The following is a 22,761-nucleotide window of genomic DNA, read 5'->3' on the forward strand; positions in this document are numbered from 1 at the left end:
GCCACTTCTCCAAGCAGGACTTTACAATGTTTGTGAGCAGGACTCCGTGACCGTCCAACTCTGTGCAGCCTTTTCCCCGCAGCTATGTCAACATTTAAAAAAGTGCACGAGATGAAAGGACCTCCATCCTCTTCATCTTCACGAGCTGAAATGAAGCCGTCACCTCCCTGCCGTGTGCAGCAGCGAGTGGGAGCTGGACGGCCATCTGCTGCGGATCAATACAGCAAAACGCTCCCTATGGGCCGACTTAATTCTGACTCCCTTAGAAGGGTCGGGTATAGTGCTGCATGAGCAAAGGGCAGAGCTGTCAGAGCATATTTGTGTCTCCTCTCCTGGGTGGATGAGAGCACTGGGGTCTGTCAGAACAATAACACTTCACAGGCTCCAGCTTTAGTGCCACTTTGGGATTTCACACTGCCAGTAAAGTCACAAGCCATTAAAAGAAAGTCGCGTAATGAGAGGAGATAAAAGAAAGACCGGCACTTTGCCGGCTCCGAGAGCGCGAAAACACTTATGAGTGTTTAAAAGTGGAAGGATGGCATAATCATTAGTTTTGCATTTTTTTTCATCAACCTCAACCTTTTTCTGTTTCCTGCCCTCACTGCTCCCCCCCTAGCCTCTATTCTGATTTCCCCCTCCAAAGCCACTTGAAACCAGCACACACCAGACAGGTGCCCTTTAAAATCACTTTATTCCAGAGCAAAAAAAAGTGTCACAGTCTTCCAATGCAATGCAGAGAGTATAGTACATCTTCATTACAGTATCAATATTTACAGCTAAAATAAATTACATCAAAAATAATAAAATGACAAGTTAATCCAGACATAATTACACCTATGCTCCTTTCACAGCTCCACTTTTGAACTTGCGTCACATAAATTTGCCTCCTCCTTAAAACTGTCACTTCAGTGGTGAAGAAAATACCAGCATTCATAGCGGCCAATAGGAACTTAAAATAGTGGAAAGCAGTGTATAAACCGAACCATGTGCAGACACAGAGGCAGTGTAAATGTCACTAGCAGGAAAGTAGGACAGCCGTGACCAAACGGGCCCAGAGCTCAGCACAACCGAGGAGGAAGTCCAGAGGTTTGGAGTACAGAGTGATGGGCACACATTCATTACCTGGGTCTTTTGGTTGGACACGGCCCTTCTGTACAATACGACAAGCTATGGTGATTTACGCTAGAGAGCAGGTTGTTGCAAGAACACATGTGCTTCCTCTCTGGTTTCCTTATTTTTCCTGATCCATCTGTGCTGATGAGGAAACACACCTGAAAAGTGAAATCAGGTTTCTGTCCAAAACGCTTTTTTGATGACTGAAAGAAAGACAAAACAACTTTGGACTACGCAGATGAACCTCAGATGTTCCCTCGCCTCGTGTCGGGTCAAAAAAGAAATGTGCTTCTGTTCACAAAGTGTTGCTTTTTAAACATTCTCATCCTGAGCACACGAGGAATCATGGGCAGACATCAGAGCTTCATCTGCTGGATGTTTACAGCCTCTTTTATACGAGGCTGCTGCAGCAGATTCACACCAGCTAAACTAAGAGGCATGGACCGTCTTGCCTTTATGGTATCTATCTATGTGATGTAAATATGCAGGGCCTGTCATCACGGCGATGCCAAGGCCCTGCATGCCATATGTCTCATGGAATGGGGCTCTCCTTCACATTCACTAGGGGGCTGAGAGTTTTCTCCCTAACTGCATTCAAATTTAACTGCATTAAAATACCCCACCGCCCCTTTAGTTTCAAGTCAGACATCAAACCGAGCCTTAGTACGGATCTCACAGCACATTTATGTTGGAGTACAACAATAAGATCTGTACTAAGGGGCAAGTTGAGGCCACGTTCGTGAGGGTGATACTGAAGAGGGTGCGGGAGGCTGGCTGGCGCCCCCTAGCTGGAGTGGAGGACTGTGCGGGGGAGGGGGGTAGGAGGAGGAAGAAGAAGAGGAAGGTTCTCCCCCATCCTCCTCATCAGTCATTAGTGATATCGAAGGATCACTGGAACTGAAAAATAAAAGAAGAGAAAGAGCAGTAAGGACGGAGGCTGTTCTGTAGATCTAACCTGTGCTCGTGTATTCGAGTTAATACTCACTGATGATAATCAGCAGGAGAGCAACGACCACCAACACAATAATCATCTTCATCTGCGGGAGAAGTGGCACACATTAAAACCCTCGTGATGCTGCTCAGACCACAGAACTGATAGGAGAGAGGATGGTTTCACACTCATAAAACACACATCCACCCTCACCTTGGTGTCTCGCCACCACATCCTCCTGTGCAGCTGTTTGGCTCGGCTACTGAAGGCAGACGCGTTGTCCGATAGGCTCTCTGCGGCGTCACATGACCGCAGCGCAGGAGGAGGGTCAGACACGTGAGGATGGAAGACAAAGTGGAGAAGAAGGAAAAAATAAAAATGGAATCACAAAGTCAACAATAAGCTGAGTATTGTTTTCACTTTGAGGTTGGACAGAGTGATTCAAACTGCTTGTCTCTGCGTGGTCCATGTGATGTGATGTGTTAGTGTTGTGCAAGAATCAACTCTGCTCCTTTTTTCTTTTTCTTCTTCTTCTGAAGTCAACTCTACTGGCATGAAATGTTGGACAAGCTTCCAGACTCAAACACGGCGCAGCGAGAACACATTTCCTCCAGCTTCCTACCTCCTGTACTTGTCGTGACATCCCTCTCCGAGTGGCTCGCCCACACTACTTTCTGTTTCTTGGATACTGTTGTTAACTTGATGTTTATGCATGTTTACAGGAAGCTTATAGCTCCCTAGTGTGCTGGGCTGTACTTGTCCGATCCCTCCCCTGCCCTTCTCCACCCTCTTTAGTGTCTTTGTTTCTGGTGTTTCCATCGCCGCGTGTCTGTTTACAACGTTTCGCTACTACCGAGAGAAGATGACGAGCCTTCTGGGAAGGTGCTTATTAATCTTGTGGAATTTACAAACAGGTTACACATGGGTCAGAGAGCAAACTGCAAGTGTCAATCACAGGATATTACACTGCTCACATAAAAGACACCTCTTTAGGACGAGCACGCACATTTAGAGACACGCGATCAGCCGCACAAGTGTCCTCCGCACTCCTGCATCGCACAAAGACTCGCATTCATTCAAACACACGCAAAAATGTGTTCCAGATGTGCGTCATTGTCTTGGTTGGTTGGTCAACACGAGAGTGAGTGGCTGTGCAACATTTGCACGGATGATGATGTGATGACGCTTAATAGACTGGCAGCAGAGGCGAGCTGCTCAGCTTCATGTCTTCATCAGCAGAGGAGGAAGAGGAGGAAAAGAAGAGCTGCGAGCGTCACGTTGTGTAGTGCAAGAGCTACACACATAGTGCAGTGCATCCAGAAAGTATTCACAGCGCTTCACTTTTTCCACATTTTGTTGTTTCAGCCTTATTCCAAAATGCATTAAATACATTTTTTTCCTCAAAATTCTACACACAATACCCCATAATGATAACGTGAAAAAAGTTTGTCTAAATTTTTTGCAGATCTATTAAAAATAAAGAACAAAAATATAACGTACATAAGTATTCACAGTTCCTGTTGGAAGATGAACCTTTGCCCCAGTCTGAGGTCCAGAGCGCTTTGGAGAAGGTTTTCATCAAGGATGTCTCTGTACATTGCTGCATTCATCTTTCCCTCCATCCTGACTGGTCTCCCAGTTCCTGCTGCTGAAAAACATCCCCACAACATGATGCTGCCACCACCATGCTTCACTGTAGAGATGGTATTGGCCAGGTGATGAGCGGTGCCTGGTTTCCTCCAGACATGACGCTTGGCATTCAGGCCAAAGAGTTCAATCTTTGTTTCATCAGACCAGAGAATTTTGTCTCTCATGGTCTGACAGTCCTTCAGGTGCCTTTTGGTAAACTCCAGGTGAGCTGTCATGTGCCTTTTACTGAGGAGTGGCTTCCGTCTGGTCACTCTACCATACAGGCCTGCTTGGTGGAGTGCTGCAGAGATGGTTGTCCTTCTGGAAGGTTCTCCTCTCTTCACAGAGCAACGTTGGATCTCTGTCAGAGTGACCATCGGGTTCTTGGTCACCTCCCTGACTAAGGCCCTTCTCCCCCGATCGCTCAGTTTGGCCGGGCGGCCGACTCTAGGAAGAGTCCTGGTGGTTCAAACTTCTTCCATTTACGGATGATGGAGGCCACTGTGCTCATTGGGACCTTCAATGCTGCAGACATTTTTCTGTACCCTTCCCCAGATCTGTGCCTCGATACAATCCTGTCTCGGAGGTCTACAGACAATTCTTTGGACTTCATGGCTTGGTTTGGCTGTTTTTTTCTTCTTCTAATTTTTAATAGATTTGCAAAAAATTCAAAACAACTTTTTTTCACGTTATCATTATGGGGTATTGTGTGTAGAATTGTGAGGGGGAAAAAAAAAATCCATTTTGGAATAAGGCTGTCATAACAAAATGTGGAAAAAGTGAAGCGCTGTGAATACTTTCCGGATGCACTGTAAGTGAGGAGGGTGAGACCGCTCTCAGACACACACCTGGTCAAACACTGAACCTAGTAGTTCAACTATTCATAACTGCAGTCCAGCTGGAGAAAAATGTTATTAAAAGTTTGACTGTCCCTGGAAAATGTTCTGGTTTTGTTGGTTGTTTTTACACATCAAATATTTCTTCAAGGTTTAATGCAAACTGTTCTATTAAATAAATTTAGCACTCTAACAAACTGTAAAAGTAGCACTTCTTTGGGACACAGTAACACCTTCTTTGGCACAAATCACAGTCTCCGACTATTTTTCTTGCAAATAGCTGCTCGCCTAAACATGGATTTTGTTACATGTTGAATATTTCCGTCCAAAAACATATTCTATAATTGTCGAACACTGGTAGATTTAAGAGCTAACCACATATGTGCAACACCTTCAAAGTTGAGGGCATTGCTAACACTTCATTGCAAAGTTATTTGTACGTTCAGGCTCGTTTGTAAATGTTTTTCTTTTAGATTTGATGCACATTGTGTGTGAGCTACCTGTGAAAACAAACAGCACTGATAAAACATATGGTCTGCACATGTGAAGACGCACACAGAATAAAAAAAACACATGCCGACCCGGCGCGACGCACCTGACTTGTCCTGCAGGTCTTCGAGCCGCTCGCCCCTCTCTATCACCTTGGAGATGTTCTCCTGCATCACATCGATCACCTCCTCCACCTGCGATTGCACCCTGAGGACACAAGTCGGTGTGAGGCACAGAATCAGAGAAGGATTGATCTTATTTTTCTGCTGCAGCACAAAGCTTCTTTACATCCAACTTAGTCCAGCTCCAGGCAATAAAAAGCCGGTTTAATGCTTTTCAGCCTCAGAGTGATGAGCGCACCTGTTCGGTATCTGCTCAAATCCATGCTTTTTTCAAGCTGCTCACACCTAAGCATGGCATGACTCGGCCACATTACTCTCGACTCACTCGTATTTTAGAGTAATACCTCCTGGTGGACTTTGGCAAAAAAGGCGAAGAAGCTCATAAAGGAGGAAAAAAAACTGATATAAAAGAGAGGAATTTCTCTCTTGTAACCATCAAATTAATGGTTTCAGACACGGGGCTACAGGAACTGATCACCGTTCAGCTTGATGTCAGGTAGAAGGTTGTGCATAAAGCAGAGCCAAATGCACCATCAGGGGAAAAGAAGCACAGCCTGCCACAGACACACACAAACAACACAGTGAAGGCTTGACATCTGGGGTTCAGGGTCAGACAGCCTGAACTTCGGGCACACGACGTCCCTGGAATCTGTAACGATGGCATCTCGTTTCATGTGCTCACAACAATAACACACTGAGGTATGACGGGAGCGTGGAGAGACGACTGCGGTAACCCGACTGTCTCAACAATGACCTCCTCTGTTCTCTTGGCTACCTCCGACTGCACATTAATATGGAAAGTGAGGCGCTGAGACGTCCTGGGAAGGTTACATAACAACCTGCACACACCGGGCCGCCCTTACACAATGTGCTAACAACCAGCACCTTCTGGTAAACATGACGAGCCATGGTTACATAACACCAATACCAAAAACATGCAGACGAAATACTCCTCTGGCTTTTATTGGTGATGAGGAACATGTTTGTACTCACTGCTTGATTTTGTCATTCTGAGGTCCAAATCTGGGTCCCGTGGGGCCTCTCCTGGAAAACAGGCGTGAATAAAGTGAACGTTACTAATTCAATGTGTGAATTTTACTGTTGACAGTGTGTACTCTGCTTTAACAATCCATATTACTAATACTGCTCTCATCCAAGGCTGCAACTAACAATTATTTTCACTGTTGATTAATACTTGGATTACTTTCTCATTTAGCTGGTTCATTGTTTAGCCTATAAAATGCCAAAAATGCCAAGGTATCATCTTAAAATAGCTGTTTATTTCCAAGTAACAGTCCACAGCACAAAGACAATTACGTTATAATTATATATCATCAAAAAAAGCATAACATCTTCATTTATAAGAAGCTGAAACTAATTAATTGATCGACTAATAATTGCAGTTCTACTGTTATCATCCAGGCAGGTTCTTCTTCCACTGTGCACAATATAGTTAAAATATATTTGATTTTAGTTTTTTAGTGCCCGAATAGAATATATTCACACACACAAACTCACAGAAAGAAGTCTTCTTCCTCATCAGAGTCCTCCTCCAACAGGTTCCTCTGTAGAAGAAGGAAAGGTCAGAGGTCAGGGGAGAGTAAACTCTGCATATTGAATGACTAAGAGTTGGGACTAAAGGCTGCTTGACAATATGTTTGGGTATTGATGGTGTTACTCTTCCACCTTCAGCAAATCATTCGGGCTTGTGGTCAAAGATTATCAAGTTTCAATGATTTTTAAATCGAAATGTTGCCAGATTCTCATTGATGACAGTCTGTCACCAGCATCTCGGCAGCTTTGAAGCACAGCACATTCGAGGTAGTCAGGACTAGTGCTGCTGATTCAGAGACATGAAACTGACTGCACTGCCTCCACCAGAGGCCTGTAGCTGCAGGATAGATCAATAAAAGCGTTTTCTCAACTGTCTTCAGAGGGTGAATGTAACCAACACAATATCAGACTAGTGCACTTAAGGTATGATGACTGGACAATAGTACTCGAGTCATTTCTGCTTTTCTGCTTGTCAGAGCCCAATAAAAACTCTCCCTCTTCTGCAGCTCCTGAACATAAAGATGCTGATGATCTAAAATGACCCTGAACCGATCCTGATAATAAAAAAATAAATAAAAAAACACAACTCTTAACGTAGATTTAAACGTGAATCATCCAGCAGAAACACTGCAGTTATCACAACCATGTCTGAACCACTGATTGCTTTAATCAGGGCAGAGAGCACTCTGTGTAAAATGCTATTCATAGAGAATTAGTGCAGACAGCTGCAGTAAATTCTCACAGGAGAAGACGGTAAAAGTCTGGTTGTCATTGGATAGAAAGCAGGAGGACTACACTATATTTATTGCTGTCTGGGAAAGATAACTCTTTACTAGAAGATGAAAGATAATCAACATTTGATGCCTACAGTATCAAGGCTTTAAGCCAGTACATGTGCTCCAAAATGGGAAAATTTTGGAGCAGATTCTTTTTGAAAATTCGACACATTGAAAACAGATTTAAATACACAACTTTTGAAAACACCGAGATGTTCAGCCACAGCTTTTTGAACTAAAATATAAGAAGAGCTTATTTTTATCACTCAAAGATCCAATCCTATTTGAAGCGTATGTCATGTCAACAGAGCCAATAAAAACAAAGGAAATGGTCAAAGTTGTCATATTGACATTTAAGGTGTATTGTTTGAGCCGAAGAATCAACTTGAAGTGTCGTTTTGATCAGCTACTGTTTGCCCTGTTAAAGTTACTGCATTATGCTGTTAATACAAAAGCAACACTTTTTGTATTCATTTCAAATTAAAAGCCCTCTAGCATTTTAGTAGAAACCTTTCATTTCTTAGTAAGGCCTTGATTGTGAAATATTTTGCAGAAATGTGTTGGTACTGAAATCGGACAATCACACTTAAAGTAATTCAGAATAACCATTGGAAGCTGTGTGATTATATTATTAATTTTATTAAACCAAAGCAATGGAAATGTATATAACTGACTATTGTATGCAAACTTACCACCAAAGGAACAGTGCTTACACAGCCTTAGAAAGGATCCAATTTTTCAAACATGGTAATCACCCTCTAAAAACATGTCACCTGTCACTACAAGGAGCCGGGAGAAGAAAAACCTACGGATGCACTATAATGCTGATAGCTGCCAGCCAGTGCGGTGCCGATGAAGACGTTTTATTTTCTTGTAAATACAATGTCATCTGCAAAAAAGCTGAGGGAATGGTATCCATATGATCATAAAGAGCTTTATAAGTTGAAGCACTAACACTCTCCTTCTGTCCATAGGACAGGAGACACGAGGGGAACTGGTAGCAATTATCCGAGGACTGGAGGAAGGCCACTAAAAGGCAAAGCGTGGAGGCTTGAAGGGAGCGCTTTGTTATGCAAGTCTCCCCGTGAGCTTAGCTTTGATCCCAGTTCAGCACAACAGCAAGCAGGATTACACAGAGGAAACAGAGGCCTGAATCAAGTAAAGATCAGGGGGAGGACAGGGCAGGTGGAGGTGGGTAAGATGGATGATCCCTTTGATGAAGACCAGATGTTTGGCCATTGGAGTTGTTGGAGTGTTTACCCCTGAATCTTTTACCTCCTTCAAACTTTTAATCTGTTATGTTCTCTCCCCTAATTGTTTTTTGTTATTATTATTATTAGTCTGATGAACAAAGTATCCCGTGGCAAAATCGGCATCTTACACCAACATCTGTTTTTAGCTATCATAGGTACTCTACATGAAATGTTCCCATGGGTGCCAAGATTTTACAACTACTGTGAAGAATAAATCGACAGAGCTAGTCTCCTTCTCTCGTCCTGTGCGCCGTTAGCTTCCTTCACCCCGTTTCTTCCTGACGGAAACAAATCCAACCCCAAACACCACCCCTCCATTTCTTTTCTGTGTCTCACCCTCTCGCTTCGAATGGATCCAGTGACCTCGTCGTCGTTGAGGTGGCGTTTAAACTTGGGCGGCATGTTGTCTTCGGGCTGCTCCTCCAGGTCTGGCTCCCTCTGTAGGACAGGAAGAGACATCATCAGTGAGGATCTGCGACATTGTGGGGAAGAACTTATACACAGTCAGACACCTGCTAGAGTCCTGTTATCCTGTTCTTATTTGTTAGCTGTAGCACCCAACTGAAGGAGAGCACTTCAGTATTTGTAGCAGGAAGAGAGGGATTTGAGTTACAGGCATGAACACAGCAAACTTCTGGCAGCACAACATGGAAAAAGACAGGCAGGGTTTCTCAACAGAGGAACAATGTAGACCTTGAAAAACATCAATAAAATGTATTCACCCACTAAATATGAGGGGCAATCAAAAAGCTCAAATACTGCTCCTGTAGCATGCAAACGGAGCACAGCGCTGTGATGTGCAAGGAGCAGGAGGAAGCTATAACCTTCCCGAGTACGTATTTTAAGTTCCGTCGATTGATCAACATCAGCACACGAGTTACACGCGTTTTTCTGACTACTGGTATGTGCACATCGCCGATTTCTCCATGAACCTGAAACTTGAGCAGAGAGAACATTTTAAATGTATCCAGTGAATAAAGGTGGTGTGGAGCAATGATTGTGTTGGATAATGTTGGAGAACTCAAGAGTCGTCGTGCAACAGTTCAGAACGTCCCAACAGAACTCGAGTGTTACTCTGGGGGATGAATTCACGGTGCACAACCCCCATGAATGTCAAACAAAGCCCCCTTAGTTGCACTCCTGGCCTGATGCGCCTATTTCGGTTTCGGACAGTGACGTTCTGCCCATCTTGAAAGGTGAATGTCACACAAAACACCTCTCGAGGCTCATTGCTTCAATGCCGTAGACTTTCTGAAGCATTTCAAGGATTGCCTTTGGAAATTTCCCCAGTTTGACACAAAATTCAACATACGCCTTCTGCTCAGGTGCATGGAAAGATTGAAGATACACCTGGACCAGTGGTCACAAAGATACGTTAACTCAGGTGCTGATTTTCATCAAACTTCCCTCCGCTCCGTGCACGTTACGGTGCTGCAATCTGTTTGCGTCCAACAGCAGCAGTCTCAGTACATTTTGATCCACTCTCGTATTGCATAAATGAGGCTGGTCAATATCAAGCAATCTGGAGTCCTGTTGTACAGGCTGGTTTTGTTATTTTCTTTTACAATCATGAAAGCGACTGTTCCTTCAATCTTGCTCTATTCAAAAACATTTTTTTACTTTGCTGGTGAACAAAGAAAAAGAAGACATATTAAGATATCTTGTTAAGATCTCTTCATTTGAAATAGTTCTGGTCGAGTCTCACAGGATAGGAAAGGAAATGTCATCACGGGCAAAGAGCTCTACAACTCTGCATCTGGAAAACATGCCGTTCTTCCAATTTTACACCCCTGAGTCTGTGTTCGGGTGTTACATGGTCCACAGAGCGAGAGAAAACCCACCAAAGCGCCTCTGTGACGATGAACTAAACAACATGTGATGTTCGGCAGTATTGTAATTGTCAAAAGGGGGGGGGCACAACAGTCACGCACTCAAAGACAGACACACACCACCTCACTGAAACCAACAATACAACTTGTACCATTGAATCCAGTTAGTTTTGACACTGGGGTTTTCTCAGCGTCCTTTTCTGGCACTGCACTTGTAAAAAGGCCTTTCAGCGGCCGGGAGAGGAAGGAGATGAACTTTTCCAGTGATCAGGCAGAGCAGAAGAGAGGCGGGGGACAGATCTGAAGCAGGGACAGCATGAAGAGAAACACAGAGAGAAAGAGTGGACGTCTCATATGTTAGGGCTGCAAAAGGAAGAAAACTAGTCTGTTTCAAGAGAGGAATTTTAAAAAGGTACAATCCATAATAAAGCAGTATTGGAAGTTTTATTCGAGCTGGGAATTATTACATAGAAAGACAAGACAGTAGTGTCCGCTTTGGACAAAAGACCCGTAGGAAATTGCACAATGACAACCACAGGAGAGGACTGCTGATTATTGATGTCCACAATACATTTATGGATTGAAACTTTAAGAAAATCTAGATTAAAAGGATAATGGAGCACAGTACTGCAATCGACTTCTATCAAGGAGGAAAATAAAAATACAGTAACGTGCAGCAAATGTGAGCTGAGTGCTCCTTTTAAAGGCCCAATGAAATGTCTTTAAGGACAAGGACTTGAAACTGAGACCAGAGCTGTCAGGGATGCTAATAACGTCATATCACAGTCGAGCTGGGCGTTTACATATATTTAAGCAAACGCGTCTGATTATTATTTACCACACAGAAACCCATTCAATTACAACACCGTTATCATGTGAGTTAAAAAAAAAAAAAAAAAAGGGACAAATGTAAAGGCTAACTTAGCTTCATAAAACAGGCCGCTTAGCTTCCCAGCTAAGCTAAGCTAAGCTAAGCTTACCTGTCGTTTCCCACAAGGTCCGAGGCTCGATGCTGGTGAAACACAAACACCCTGGTGTTGATACGGAGTTTTCAAGATACAAAAAAAAACAAAAAAAACAGCTTTAAATATTTGTGTCATTCATTTCAGAGGCTGTCCGGGGCGACGAGAGGCGATGATGATGATCATCGTGGATGCCTGCGGTTCTCCTGTCTGGATCAGCTGATCAGGAAATCAACACAAAACAGCTGGAGGAGAAGAGAGACTCCTGCAGATGTTGGATATGCAGTAAATATTCCTATTACACAGCCAGATATACAAAGCAAAACCTCTATAACCTTCAGGCACTAGTCTGAATAAATGTAAACACATAGAAACATATGTTTGTAAACTTAAGTTAAATTACTGTATGGTCTGTTTATATAATGTAATTCATTTACTATTGCTCCAAATTAAACTACCCCCTAATATATTGTAAATTCAAATGAACTTCATCTTATGACAAAACTATTGGCCATGATATACTTATATTTGATATACACCCTTTTTCTGAATAATAAGTGAGTTTGCTTTTGAGACAAGTTGATATTTCTGTAATGTTACTCAAGTAAATTTTTAATTGCACGATTTGTATTAGGAATGCCGTATTTTTACACTATTATGTGCAGATTTAATGGTAGTTTTCATTAAAATATCTTTCTTCACCGTCCCTGCGTTCAGGACGTTTGTCTACCGCACCTGTAGGTGGCAGCAAGAGCGCATGTAGCGTCTATCGAGGCTACAATTTTACACGAAGAAGAAGAAGCAAAGTTTTTACCGGAAGCAAGAGCACGTTACGCGTTAAACAGGCGCGAACTTGGTAATTATTATTCCGTTTTCTTGACTTTATTGTATTTATTAAAGCAGGTGGTGTTACTGTAAGTGCAGGACGTGACGGACAGTCCCTGTTTGTTGATGTCGTCGCTGCAGAGCTGCTGACAGTCTTCCCAGAGAGATGCAGAGTGCAGGAGGCAGCGCTCATCGGGCTCATCGGGCTCATCCTCTGTTTGGAGGAGCTCTGTCGGCCGTCATCCCCCTCTGCGCCACGGACGTCAGCGAGCTGAGGGAAATCCCGGACAACCAGGAGGTGTTCGCCCACGCCCACACCGACCAGAGCTTGATCGTGGAGCTGGTGGAGTACCAGGGCCAGGTGGCAGACCAGGGTGCAGCCAGGTATCACTTTGAGGACATCGCGGGCAGTAACAAAGCTTTGGAGCCAGGTGCTTTTGAAGTGACCAGTGTTGTGGCCCTGGCCAAGTCAGAGCTGGCCCTGTCGGAGTGCAGCTCTGCCTGGGTGTTGACTGGGACCCAGTGCGTGTCCAAGTTCAACGAAGATGCAAGGAATACAGTGACTCTTCACCTCGGCCTTTTCCGCTTGCCTCAGTTCTCCACAGACGTCCTGATCACCTTCAACGACCCGCAGAACATCAGCCCTGACAGCAGCAGTGCCTCTGCAGCGGGCACACACAAAGTGCCATGGACAGTGCAGGACTTCCAGCACATGATGCAGACTCTGACCCTGAACAACCCAGGGCTGTTTGGGTAGAACAACAGACTTCCTGAGTATGGGACCTCACCTGATTATATACAGTATTTTTCTATGACACATTAAACTATCGTAAGGAGCGTGTTTTGCTGAGGATTATCTGGCCCTTGGTGTTACTCAAAGTCCCAATCCTAAAGTTTGGAGAGCAGTGGTCCTGCCTCTGACCTACAGGAATACATGTTCTGCTCTATTCTAGCAATTAAAATGAAGTGAAAACCTCATATCTCATGATTTGGTCATACTTTTGTTATCATAAATCTTTTGGAAGATGTGAAAGTGTGTTTAAAGCTTGGCCTGTACTTTGGTATTCTCTGTTCAGCAGTAACTCCCAAACCTGATGAATATGATCACATTAATGTTAATTTTAAGGCCTTTCTGTTTCATGTAAAGGTACGTACCTGAATGAAATATGACATCTTAGACCAATAACCAATGTTAAAGCCATACTTTTGGCTTCTATTTCCTTCTACTCACCTGTTTAATTTATTCTTTCCTCACTTGTCTTCATCCAATTACACTGACTTTAAGCATGGTTTCATGCTGACACACTTAGATTGCAAAGCACTCACAGAGGGGAGGGCCTCAAGACTATCTGTAAATCACAACTGACTATAAGTCACAAGACGACCGAAAGCTCACCGAGTGGCACCCAATTTGTATTCTGCTGCTCAAATCTCCATATTTCTTACAGTATGGCGGTAGTAAAAACAGTTAATGGTAAAAGTCAGGAGGTTAAGGGTTAAATGAGATGCCACATACAACATCCCTCTGGAGCAGTTAAAATGCAAATAATATTCGTGGGGTCATCAGTGTCTTCAGTGCAACTTTGGTTCGGTCATAAACAGTGAAAAGTGAGAGGACGAGTCCCAGCAGGAATATGTATTTGGTCAACTGTTTCCATCATTTACTGCAGTGGCCTCATGGCAGAATAATTCATTAGTCTGAACCTGGAAAAACCTTAAAGAGACTTCATTCAAGAGTGTGTTTGGTGAAACACTAAATTTATGGGATGGAAAATGACCCTTATTGATTGTTGCTTTGAAATTAAATCCGATCTTTCCCAATTTGACCATCGTAAGTTGTACAGCATGTGATCACAGCCGTTTTCAGGTACTGGACATATGCTGTTACTTGAAAGAAAATGTTTTTACCTTGAGTCTGCTGTTGAATAAAATTCATCACAGTAGGGGAAAGCATTTAAGTCCTGCATAACAAATAATAGGAAGCACAGTCTGTCTCCTCAAAGCCACATCAAACCCTCTTCATCCTCCCGTGCAATCATGACAGATTAAGATCTCATAAAGTCAGGCATCCTTTCTTGTCCGTGATCCCAGAGTAGCACATTCCTTCATTAACCACAACATCCACAGCATCACCGTTGCATAGCTGCCTTCTGACTACCTCAGATAAACCTCTTGTTATTGGTTCTGTTTGTAATAAACTCTGAAAACATCCTGTACTTCAGACCTGATGAGGGTTCGGGAAAAAGGCGTTTGACTTGCAGGTCACGTCAGGAGACAATTTTCCACACATCATGGTCTTCCAGGACCTGAAAACATCTTATTACGGAGTGGCTCCTGGTTTAATGATGTGGTCTCCAGCTCCTGGCTTGTGATGCTTACAGACATATGCACATGTATGTGAAAAAGTATGAAGAGTTTCGCAGAAGAATCATTACCTCTTTCTAGGTTGTTTTAATTTTGATCAGTTATCACCGGAAAAGAGAGTGTAGAAGCAGAGACATTTTTTAAAAGTCAAAAAGCAAGAGAACATAATTTGTTACTGAAATAATTAAGAACATTTTGTGGTAAAAGCTGCAGTTAGCTTTTTTCTTTTTAAAAACTGGTCAGAGACGATAGAGGTGAGAGTGAGTTTAGCCTGAAGGTCATTCCGAGACCAAGGGCTGTAATAAGATGAATTCCTTTTTACAGTCTCAGTTTCTATTGCAGCAACCATTATGAGTATTAACAATAACCATTTATGGCCAAACAACATAACATTACTATCTATGGTGTCCTCAATAAACACATAAAATAAAGACAGATACATCTAAATTAAAACACACACAAAAAAGCCAGAAATGTGTCATTAAAAACAGTCAATACAAATGTACAGAATGTAAACTTCTATTGGCTTTGGAGCCACAGTGTTCCGACTAAATGTTGACAAAGTAATATTTTTCTACTGTATAAATGTCATACGTGTATCCAAACTATATATATATATATTTTTTTTAGCATATTTAAAACATATGTTGTAAGCAAGCTCTGGTTTTTAGTTTGAATTGGCATATGTACTACTACAGCTGCTCTAAACTCCACATGATTATTAACCCTTTTAAATGAACCAAGTTCATATGGGCAGTGAGCTTGAAGACCCCACTGAATCAAACAGCACTGAGTCACAGAGAAAACACGCTGAAAAGGACGGCTGCCTTCATTGTGATGTCTTTAACCTGCAGTGACCTGAAGTCTGCCACACATCTTCCATGTGCTGGTAAAAACAACGTGGCAAATCCCCAGAGAAAACTAGAGGTCTGGGCAAACAGAGAGGTTCAGTTTTTTAATGACCTACAGCACCTTTAAAAAAAAACCAAAAAAACATTATTAACGGATTAACCATAACTTTTACAGAGTATTATTGTCAATCATCTGGTGCAAACATTTTCTTTTACAGGATCAGAAAAGCTTCATATACTAGATACGTGGGGAGAGTGGTCAATTGGAACAAACATGTCAGTAAACGTGTGTTGAATGAAGTAGATGAAACAATTTGTGACTTAAGTGAGAACAATATTCAACTGTAAATTGTATCCACTGGTCTTAGAACATGCAAGTGTATGACCATGCGTCACATCTTCAGGACATCTGGCAGACATCAGTCACAGGTGTATATGCATAGTTCCTGCTCAGAGACTTCCAACTCCAGGGTCATTTATTACTCAAACTCCCCTGTTATCACTGTAGTGTTTGTACTGAACACCCTACTCTCCCATTCAGAGAGCCTCTCTTCCTAAAACCACCCACCCGCCCTCTCTCTGGACTCCAGCCTCAACAGCCCTCTGCTACCCTCGACAAATCCAGGAGCCACTCTCAGCCACAGAGCGATCTGCTGCTCTCATCAGGACCCTGGAGCTCATCTTTTTATGAACTATGCTCTTCTCCGAGTCTATCTTAGTCAGTCATGGAAGCTTAAAACTTAAAAGGTTGTCTTTGAGTATCCTCTGTGGAACAATGAAACAAGACTTGCAACAGTCTCTGCTATCATTTCATATGATCTGGAAAATATTTGAACATGCTCTACTCTAAAAATAATATTCAAAAGGAAGTGTTCGGTGAGAAACTTTAATTTGTTTAAAAATCAACAAAAAGTTTATTTTAAAAAACACAGGGAAAAACCACATTATGCAGCATCTCTCCATCTGCAGATTCTACAAGTTTAAGTTAAAATAAATACTCTGCCTTGTCAAATCTGATGGCTTTAGATTTGATATTCATTGCTACAGATTTAGAACCTGAGGTTTGCCCCAAAGTAGTTTTTAATCTCCCTGCTTCTTCTTCTTGCCCTCTGGTGAGGTATTGTTGGTCTGAGAGAAGTGCTCCGACATGGCAGCGAGCGCCCGGTAGCGGTGAGAGATTGAATTCTTCACTTCTTTGGGCAGCTCAGCATAGCTGCAGATAAGAGAGAAGAACACAATAGTGACTGTAGATGTTTTATTTCGTACAAATGTTCAATAACAGCGATGTGGCACAGTGGTTAGCATTGTCGCCTCACAGCAAAAAGGTTCCGGGTTCAAATCTGGTCCTGGGCCTTTCTGTGCGGAGTTTGCATGTTCTCTCTGTGATTGTGTGGGTTCTCTCTCCGGGTGCTCCGGCTTCCTCCCAACATCCAAAAACATGTACCTCAGGTTAATTGGTGGTTCTAGAAATTGCCCTTAGGTGTGAATGGTCTTTGTTTCCGTCAGTCTCTCTGTGGCCCTGGGAGGGAGGCTGCAGCTCAGTCGTTAGACTGGGTTGCACACTAATCGGAATGTTGGTGGTTCAGTCCCCAGCTCCCCAGTAATGCCTAAGTCTCCTTGAGCAAGACACTGAACCCTTAAAAAAAAAAAAAAAAAAAAAAAAAAAAAAAAAAAAATTGCTCCCGATGGTGTACCTTTGGATAAAAGCGTCAGCTAAATGTAATGTGTTAACCTCTGGCTCCCTCTTGTGGTATGAACTGGGAATCTCAAATGGTATTCGCTTACGTTTTGTCATATCCGTCCGGCTGGAAACAGGGATCCCATCCAAAGTCTCGAGGCCCCCTGGGTTCCACAATGTGACCCTAAAAATACCATAAGAAACGAGTCAATTAAAAAAACACCCCAAACACTGGGTTTGGCTTAGTGAGACAGATTCAGACCTCTGTTTTCCCCCTGAAGAGCTGCACAGGTTCTTCTTTCCCAGCACAGAAAGCAAAAGTGCAGAGAGCCCATGCAGATTTATCCTCAAACCCAGCCAGGAGTTTGTACAAGCCTAAAATATGACATCCAAAAAGGTTAGAAATGTTGGAAAGCTCACGTCACAGTTTTGCTAAAAATATATCATGTCATACAAACCATATATTTGATCACTTACCTTCTGGCTTGAGTTTTTCCAGAAACCATTTGCTACAAAAACAAGTAATTCATTACTGCTCATTGTAACTATGCAAGATGAAACAACTGATTAGATATGGAAGTTACAGTACTTACATGTAAGGACCGGGTAACCCCCCCAAAGCCCTGAAACACAGACAGGTGTCCTCCACTATGACTGGTCCATCAACCTGAAAGACAAAAACAAACAATATAGTTTCCGTTTCATTGAGTCCTCTGATTCACACATTGTAGATGCTTGCAGTGACAATACAGTTACTGTACCTGCCTTGCAGCCTCCTTACACTTCTGGATGGAAATCTCATCCGGCTCTCCCTGGTATTCAGGCACTGCATAAAGAAACAGTTGCATGTGTAACAGTTGCATAAAAACAGTTGTTTTACTAGTGGTCTCTCTTTTGATACTTACAGTCAAACTTTTTTGACACCAGTTTGTAGGGAAACCTGTCTCCCAGGATCTGAACGACCTGATGGATGTCACCAAAAAGAGAGCGAAGCATAAATCTAGTGAGGCTGGTTTTTTTTTTTACCAAATGAAGAGAGTGAAAAGAGAGTTTGTGGATTAAATTACAACTTTATGTCTCACTGCCTATATTTAGCAAACACAGTCTGGAGCAACAAAAAGGTATTAAACGTACAAGTATTCTGCCTGAATCAGTTTAGACAGGACAGCACGACCGTAAGCATTAAATCTGTCTCTGTACAAAGTGTGTGACTCGTACTTCCTCTAGTTTTTTTGCATTCCCAGTCACGAAGACCACAGACCTTCCAGCGGGCACAGCCATGATGATGAGAAACAACCCGGAGGACTAACAACATCGGACTGAGCACTTCCGGTCCAGCGGGGGCCAATAACTTCAGCGCTGAGAACCTCAGCGAATCACCGGACAGCGTGTAGCTCCGCCTACTCAAGATTCACCAATCAGCGAGTTGTACTGGTGGCAATGTTGTCCGGGTGAAGTGCCATGTGGAGAAATGGTAGAAATCAAGTTTTGACTCCGTAAACTGAAACGTTTTGTTGCACCGCGGCCGACAATGAGTCTTTTACCTCGCACCGCCGAGGAGTTCAGCTCGGCAGAGTACTGGGAGAGGTTTTTTAAGAAGCGCGGAGAGAAGGCCTTTGAATGGTATGGAGACTACAACAAACTCTGCGGGGTGTTACATAAATACATCAAAGTTCAAGATAAGGTAACGTGGGATGTGCAGGGACTCTCGTTTCAATAGTTATACAGAAGTGTCATTATGAGATACATTTCAGTTTGGCATAAATAAAGTACTTTCATTCACGTCCAGTCTCAGAGTGTGTTGTGAATCTGTCCTCCAGGTGCTGGTGGTTGGTTGTGGTAACTCTGAGCTGAGTGAACAACTGTATGATGTCGGCTACAAACATCTAACAAACATAGACATCAGTGAGACCGTGGTGACCCACATGAACCAGCGAAACTCTGAGCGCAGGCCAGGCCTCACCTTCCACCAGGTGGATGCAACACAAACTCCGTATGAGGATGCCAGCTACCAGGCAGCTCTGGACAAAGGTACCTTGGATGCCATGGCCTCTGAAGGAGAAGGAGCGCTGGCCAGGAACATGCTCACTGAGGTGAAAGACCTACTGATCAGGGCAGAGATTATGTCATCGGTATACACCTTTGTATTGTGCTCACTGCGGTTTTCTCATGTTTGCAGGTGGGCCGTGTGCTAAGTGTCGGCGGGAGGTACGTCTGTGTGACGCTGGCTCAGGAGAGTGTGATCCAGCTGGCTGTGGAGCACTTTGTTCAGATCGGGTGGGCGGTGAGGCTCCACTGCCTGCAGGAAGAAAACAGGACAGAAGAAGACTCCTTCGCTCTGCCTGTGTTTGTTCTGGTCTGCACCAAGTTCCGTCAGCCTATGCCCATGGCCATTCTCGAGATATGTCTCGGAGAGGATGGAGCCCCCGTTCGTCACACGCAAGTTTCAGAGCTGTTGTCGGCTGTGAGGGAGCATCAGGCGTACTCTGTCTTGAGAAAGAGGCTCCGCACAAGCACTGACGCCAGCGCCAACCTCTCGCTCACTCTCTGCCACGCCAAGACCGGCCTTCCCAGATACACTCTCACTGTGCAAGATTGTCCACCAGGTGCCAAGGTGCCGAGATCAAACCAGTTCGCTATATTTATTGGTGAGTTCTTCTGTCATTTCATCATGTTTCTGAGTTCCTATGCAAGTCACACAGGTTGTATTTTGTTCTTCTTTGATGAATTTGTTGCCCTTTGCTTGCTTTCTTAGTGCCTCAGGGGAGTGAGACAGCTTGGCTCTACAGCTCCAGCGAGGGGCGAAAGCAGCTAGCTGCCAGCGCGAACTTTCGGCGCCTGGTTATCGTTGCGATGCACAGGAATCAGGAGTACACAGACATGCAAGCTGTCCAGTCAGAACTCTCACCTTTGGTTATGGACTTGGCTCCCCCAGGTATGCCAACCAACCAGCAGGTAAACACACATTAATATTCCTTTTTTTTCTAAATGCTCTTCAAAGCAATAAAACATTTTATGTCACCAAAATCAGCAAATTAGTTAAAACCCTCTGTCCTTCTTTCAGGTGCCGTTTCTGTCAGTGGGGGGTGACCTTGGCTGGCGAGAGGAGGTCAGCAAAGGTGTGAGTCAGCTGAGTGGGGAGTATTGTGTGGAGAATGTCAAAGGGGAAGACGGAGAGCTATATCGCCGACTTGTGTTCCTGTCTAACGCCGCCCTCGTCCAGTCAGAGTGCCGTCTTGTCTCATCAAATACTGGTCAGTTCTTCTTTTTTTTTTTTTACACCTCTGTAACAGTGATAGCAATAACTAGGAGCATTTTGTTTTCAGGTTGTCTGTCCGTCCATGCATGCATATATACGTCCTGCGCTTGTAAACGCAATATCGCAAGAACCCCTTGAGAGAATATTTTCAAACATTTAGTTTGTCCCAAAGATGAACGGATTAGATTTGGTTTGCCATACGTCACTGTGACCATGTGTCCCTTCCACCCATCTGTCTGATTCTTGTGACTACATTATCTAAGAAACGTCTTCAAAGAATTTCTTCAAATTGTCCTGAATTACTCACTTGGACAAAAGGATGACCTCATTAGAAGTTGGGGTCAAAGGTCAATGGTCATTAAAGTAAATTAACTAACCAATCAAGCACCACCAACAATGCATATACATTTATTTTTACAGTATTAGCACAAAACAATCCCAGCACAATAGTTAATACCAAGATGAAGACAGAAACACCAAAAACAACTGACAAATAAAAAATAAATAAATGAAAAGAAAAAAAAAAGATACTCTAATGGCTTTATTTACAGCATATAGTTATCACGTTTTTTTTTTATTACATTGTAAATGGATAAAATGAACGAGTAGTTTTTGTGTGCCTGCAGCAGCAAGTCACAAGAAGAGGAACAAAAAGAAGGCCAAGGCGACAGCTGCTCCAGGAACATCCTCGACCTCACTGTCGGTGGACAGTGGCTTCCTCTGCTGCATGCACCATGAAGTCATGGTGGCTGGTCTTGCTATGCTTGGCGTAGGGAAGCCACAGAACAAAGGTGTGTGTCAATTTCTTACAGTCTGGTCAGTGTGGTAGACGAGGATGTCAAGAGGAAGAACAGACTATGCAATCATAAATCTCAAAGTACCTTTATATATTTCCTCCCCGTCTTCCTTCTTAGATGTCCCGGTGTCCGTGCTCCTGGTGGGGCTCGGCGGAGGAGGACTGCCTCAGTTTCTGCGGGACTTTGTGCCTCATGTAACTGTCGAAGTTGTAGAATTAGACCCCTCTGTCCTGGAGGTTGCAAAGAAATGGTTCGGCTTCCAACCAGATGATCGTTTGACCGTCACTATCGGGGACGGCCTTGACCGCATCTGTGCCCTGGAGAAAGAAGGTCAGTGAGGGGAGGAACGGAGGGCAATTAAGGACCACTGATTTCATCAACAATACCAAGAAGTAACGGTGGCTTTTCTTTTTCTGTAGGTGGTCATTTGTTTGATGCCATCATGTTCGATGTGGATAACAAAGACAGCACTTTGGGCATGAGTTGTCCTCCTGCTGCCTTTGTAGAAACCCCCATCCTGCAGAAATTGTGTAACTTGCTGACTCCAAGAGGTACAGAATCATTAATATTTTGGGGGGATTTGTCTCTGTGCTTGAATCTGTTATGTTTGTTGTGAAATAAGGACCGTAAATGCATTTTAACAAACTGTTGTTCCTTATGGTAAATTTATAAGCCACTTCTAAATAAATTAATTAACTAATAAATGTAAAAAATTGTATGTTTTGTTACAAATATTTCATCAGAGCTATGTGTTTTCTTCCCGTTTCCTCTTCCTGCCAGGTCTGTTCATGCTGAACCTCGCATGTCGTGACTCAGCCTTGAGGAAAAGCGTGCTCGAGCGTGTGAGCGGCGTGTTTTCCACCATCCTCTCTCGAAAGATAGAAGAGGAGATCAACGAAGTCCTTCTCTGCTCTCGAGGAGAAAAGGAGACACCGGACACCGCCGGCATCCCTCCATCTTTGTGCCAAGCAGCCAATACTCTACAGGGCGCACTGTGCTCGAACAGGACTGAACCCAGCCGCGGGCCACGTATAGACATTGCAGAGATGTTAAAAGACCTGAAAGTGGTGTAAAGTTTGGGATTTAACCATGTCGCGACTGTTTGGTGAAGATAGTGAAAGATGAATTATAATAAATGCTTTGACTTTCAGTGCAATGTAATGAAAATTGTTCATGTATGACACAAAATCACAAGTAAAGACCATTTCATCTTTACATTTGTGTGAAACGAGTGCCGTTAACTATTTGAACAGGCATTTTTTTTTTCTATTGCTTTATCACATCCTTAAATGTAGCCTTCACTTTCCCTTTACTCCCCCTAGCTTCCAGTGGGCTGCACTCAGGCTGCACCATGCTCACTCCCTCACTGGCAAAGAATGCAGCAGCATTATTTACAGTAGTTGAATCGCACACTCTGGTTCTAGTTGCACTGTTCCCTGGGTTGCAGCGGAGCCCTACCCTCACTGGATATGTGGGATTTTAAATAGCTGCTT

The 22,761-nt window shown here is 43.4% G+C and overlaps 4 protein-coding genes across 7 annotated transcripts; 2 read left to right on the forward strand and 2 right to left on the reverse strand.

Moving 5' to 3' along the window:
- Nucleotides 1-672: 672 nt before the first annotated feature.
- Nucleotides 673-11,722, reverse strand: vamp4 (vesicle-associated membrane protein 4). Of its 2 annotated transcripts, XM_069150573.1 has the most exons (9): nt 11,513-11,604; nt 10,685-10,832; nt 9,040-9,141; nt 6,639-6,685; nt 6,114-6,164; nt 5,105-5,205; nt 2,258-2,337; nt 2,099-2,150; nt 673-2,010 (listed from the first exon to the last, which is right to left on the reverse strand). In XM_069150573.1, exons 2-9 carry the CDS (start codon nt 10,685-10,687, stop codon nt 1,985-1,987), a joined length of 462 nt encoding a protein of 153 aa, XP_069006674.1. In that variant the 5' UTR covers nt 10,688-10,832; nt 11,513-11,604; the 3' UTR covers nt 673-1,984. The 2 variants fall into 2 exon arrangements, with proteins under 2 accessions (XP_069006674.1, XP_069006673.1); XM_069150572.1 differs by lacking the exon at nt 10,685-10,832 and having other exon boundaries at nt 11,513-11,722.
- Nucleotides 11,723-12,289: 567 nt separating this feature from the next.
- On the forward strand, nt 12,290-13,297 carry rangrf (RAN guanine nucleotide release factor). The gene is made up of 2 exons (XM_069150574.1): nt 12,290-12,350; nt 12,461-13,297. Exon 2 carries the CDS (start codon nt 12,486-12,488, stop codon nt 13,074-13,076), a length of 591 nt encoding a protein of 196 aa, XP_069006675.1. The 5' UTR covers nt 12,290-12,350; nt 12,461-12,485; the 3' UTR covers nt 13,077-13,297.
- A 2,325-nt stretch (nt 13,298-15,622) lies between these two features.
- Nucleotides 15,623-18,512, reverse strand: itpa (inosine triphosphatase (nucleoside triphosphate pyrophosphatase)). Its single transcript, XM_069150582.1, has 8 exons — nt 18,431-18,512; nt 18,118-18,175; nt 17,974-18,038; nt 17,806-17,879; nt 17,690-17,721; nt 17,475-17,587; nt 17,320-17,396; nt 15,623-16,747 (listed from the first exon to the last, which is right to left on the reverse strand). Exons 1-8 carry the CDS (start codon nt 18,491-18,493, stop codon nt 16,615-16,617), a joined length of 615 nt encoding a protein of 204 aa, XP_069006683.1. The 5' UTR covers nt 18,494-18,512; the 3' UTR covers nt 15,623-16,614.
- Nucleotides 18,513-18,666: 154 nt separating this feature from the next.
- mettl13 (methyltransferase 13, eEF1A lysine and N-terminal methyltransferase) lies at nt 18,667-22,483 on the forward strand. Of its 3 annotated transcripts, none has more exons than XM_069149946.1 (9): nt 18,667-18,896; nt 19,033-19,305; nt 19,392-19,860; nt 19,968-20,167; nt 20,277-20,466; nt 21,098-21,262; nt 21,386-21,598; nt 21,688-21,819; nt 22,049-22,483. In XM_069149946.1, exons 1-9 carry the CDS (start codon nt 18,744-18,746, stop codon nt 22,339-22,341), a joined length of 2,088 nt encoding a protein of 695 aa, XP_069006047.1. In that variant the 5' UTR covers nt 18,667-18,743; the 3' UTR covers nt 22,342-22,483. The 3 variants fall into 3 exon arrangements, with proteins under 3 accessions (XP_069006047.1, XP_069006048.1, XP_069006049.1); XM_069149947.1 differs by having other exon boundaries at nt 21,101-21,262; XM_069149948.1 differs by having other exon boundaries at nt 18,750-18,835.
- Nucleotides 22,484-22,761: the final 278 nt, after the last annotated feature.

The sequence above is a fragment of the Embiotoca jacksoni genome, unplaced genomic scaffold, assembly GCF_022577435.1.
Source record: "Embiotoca jacksoni isolate LCO1_2020_lvr unplaced genomic scaffold, fEmbJac1.0.p SCAF_16, whole genome shotgun sequence".
Classification (NCBI taxonomy): Eukaryota; Metazoa; Chordata; class Actinopteri; family Embiotocidae; genus Embiotoca; species Embiotoca jacksoni.

Bases quoted from the DNA above. Each gene is read 5' to 3' on its own strand.
- itpa (XM_069150582.1), bottom strand. From the start codon at position 18,493: ATGGCTGTGCCCGCTGGAAGGTCTGTGGTCTTCGTGACTGGGAATGCA. The intron at 17,722-17,805 runs GTAAGTACTGTA...TTGTTTTTGTAG, and splicing joins GGGTTACCCGGTCCTTACAT to CAAATGGTTTCTGGAAAAAC. The intron at 17,397-17,474 runs GTCTGAATCTGT...TGGTATTTTTAG, and splicing joins TCTTCAGGGGGAAAACAGAG to GGTCACATTGTGGAACCCAG.
- vamp4 (XM_069150572.1), bottom strand. From the start codon at position 11,632: ATGACACAAATATTTAAAGCTGTTTTTTTTGTTTTTTTTTGTATCTTG. The intron at 6,686-9,039 runs GTGAGACACAGA...CTTCTTCTACAG, and splicing joins GATCCATTCGAAGCGAGAGG to AGGAACCTGTTGGAGGAGGA. The intron at 2,011-2,098 runs GTGAGTATTAAC...TTTATTTTTCAG, and splicing joins TCTCCTGCTGATTATCATCA to TTCCAGTGATCCTTCGATAT.
- rangrf (XM_069150574.1), top strand. From the start codon at position 12,486: ATGCAGAGTGCAGGAGGCAGCGCTCATCGGGCTCATCGGGCTCATCCT.
- mettl13 (XM_069149946.1), top strand. From the start codon at position 18,744: ATGAGTCTTTTACCTCGCACCGCCGAGGAGTTCAGCTCGGCAGAGTAC. The intron at 20,168-20,276 runs GTAAACACACAT...TCCTTCTTTCAG, and splicing joins GTATGCCAACCAACCAGCAG to GTGCCGTTTCTGTCAGTGGG. The intron at 21,263-21,385 runs GTGTGTGTCAAT...CTTCCTTCTTAG, and splicing joins AGGGAAGCCACAGAACAAAG to ATGTCCCGGTGTCCGTGCTC.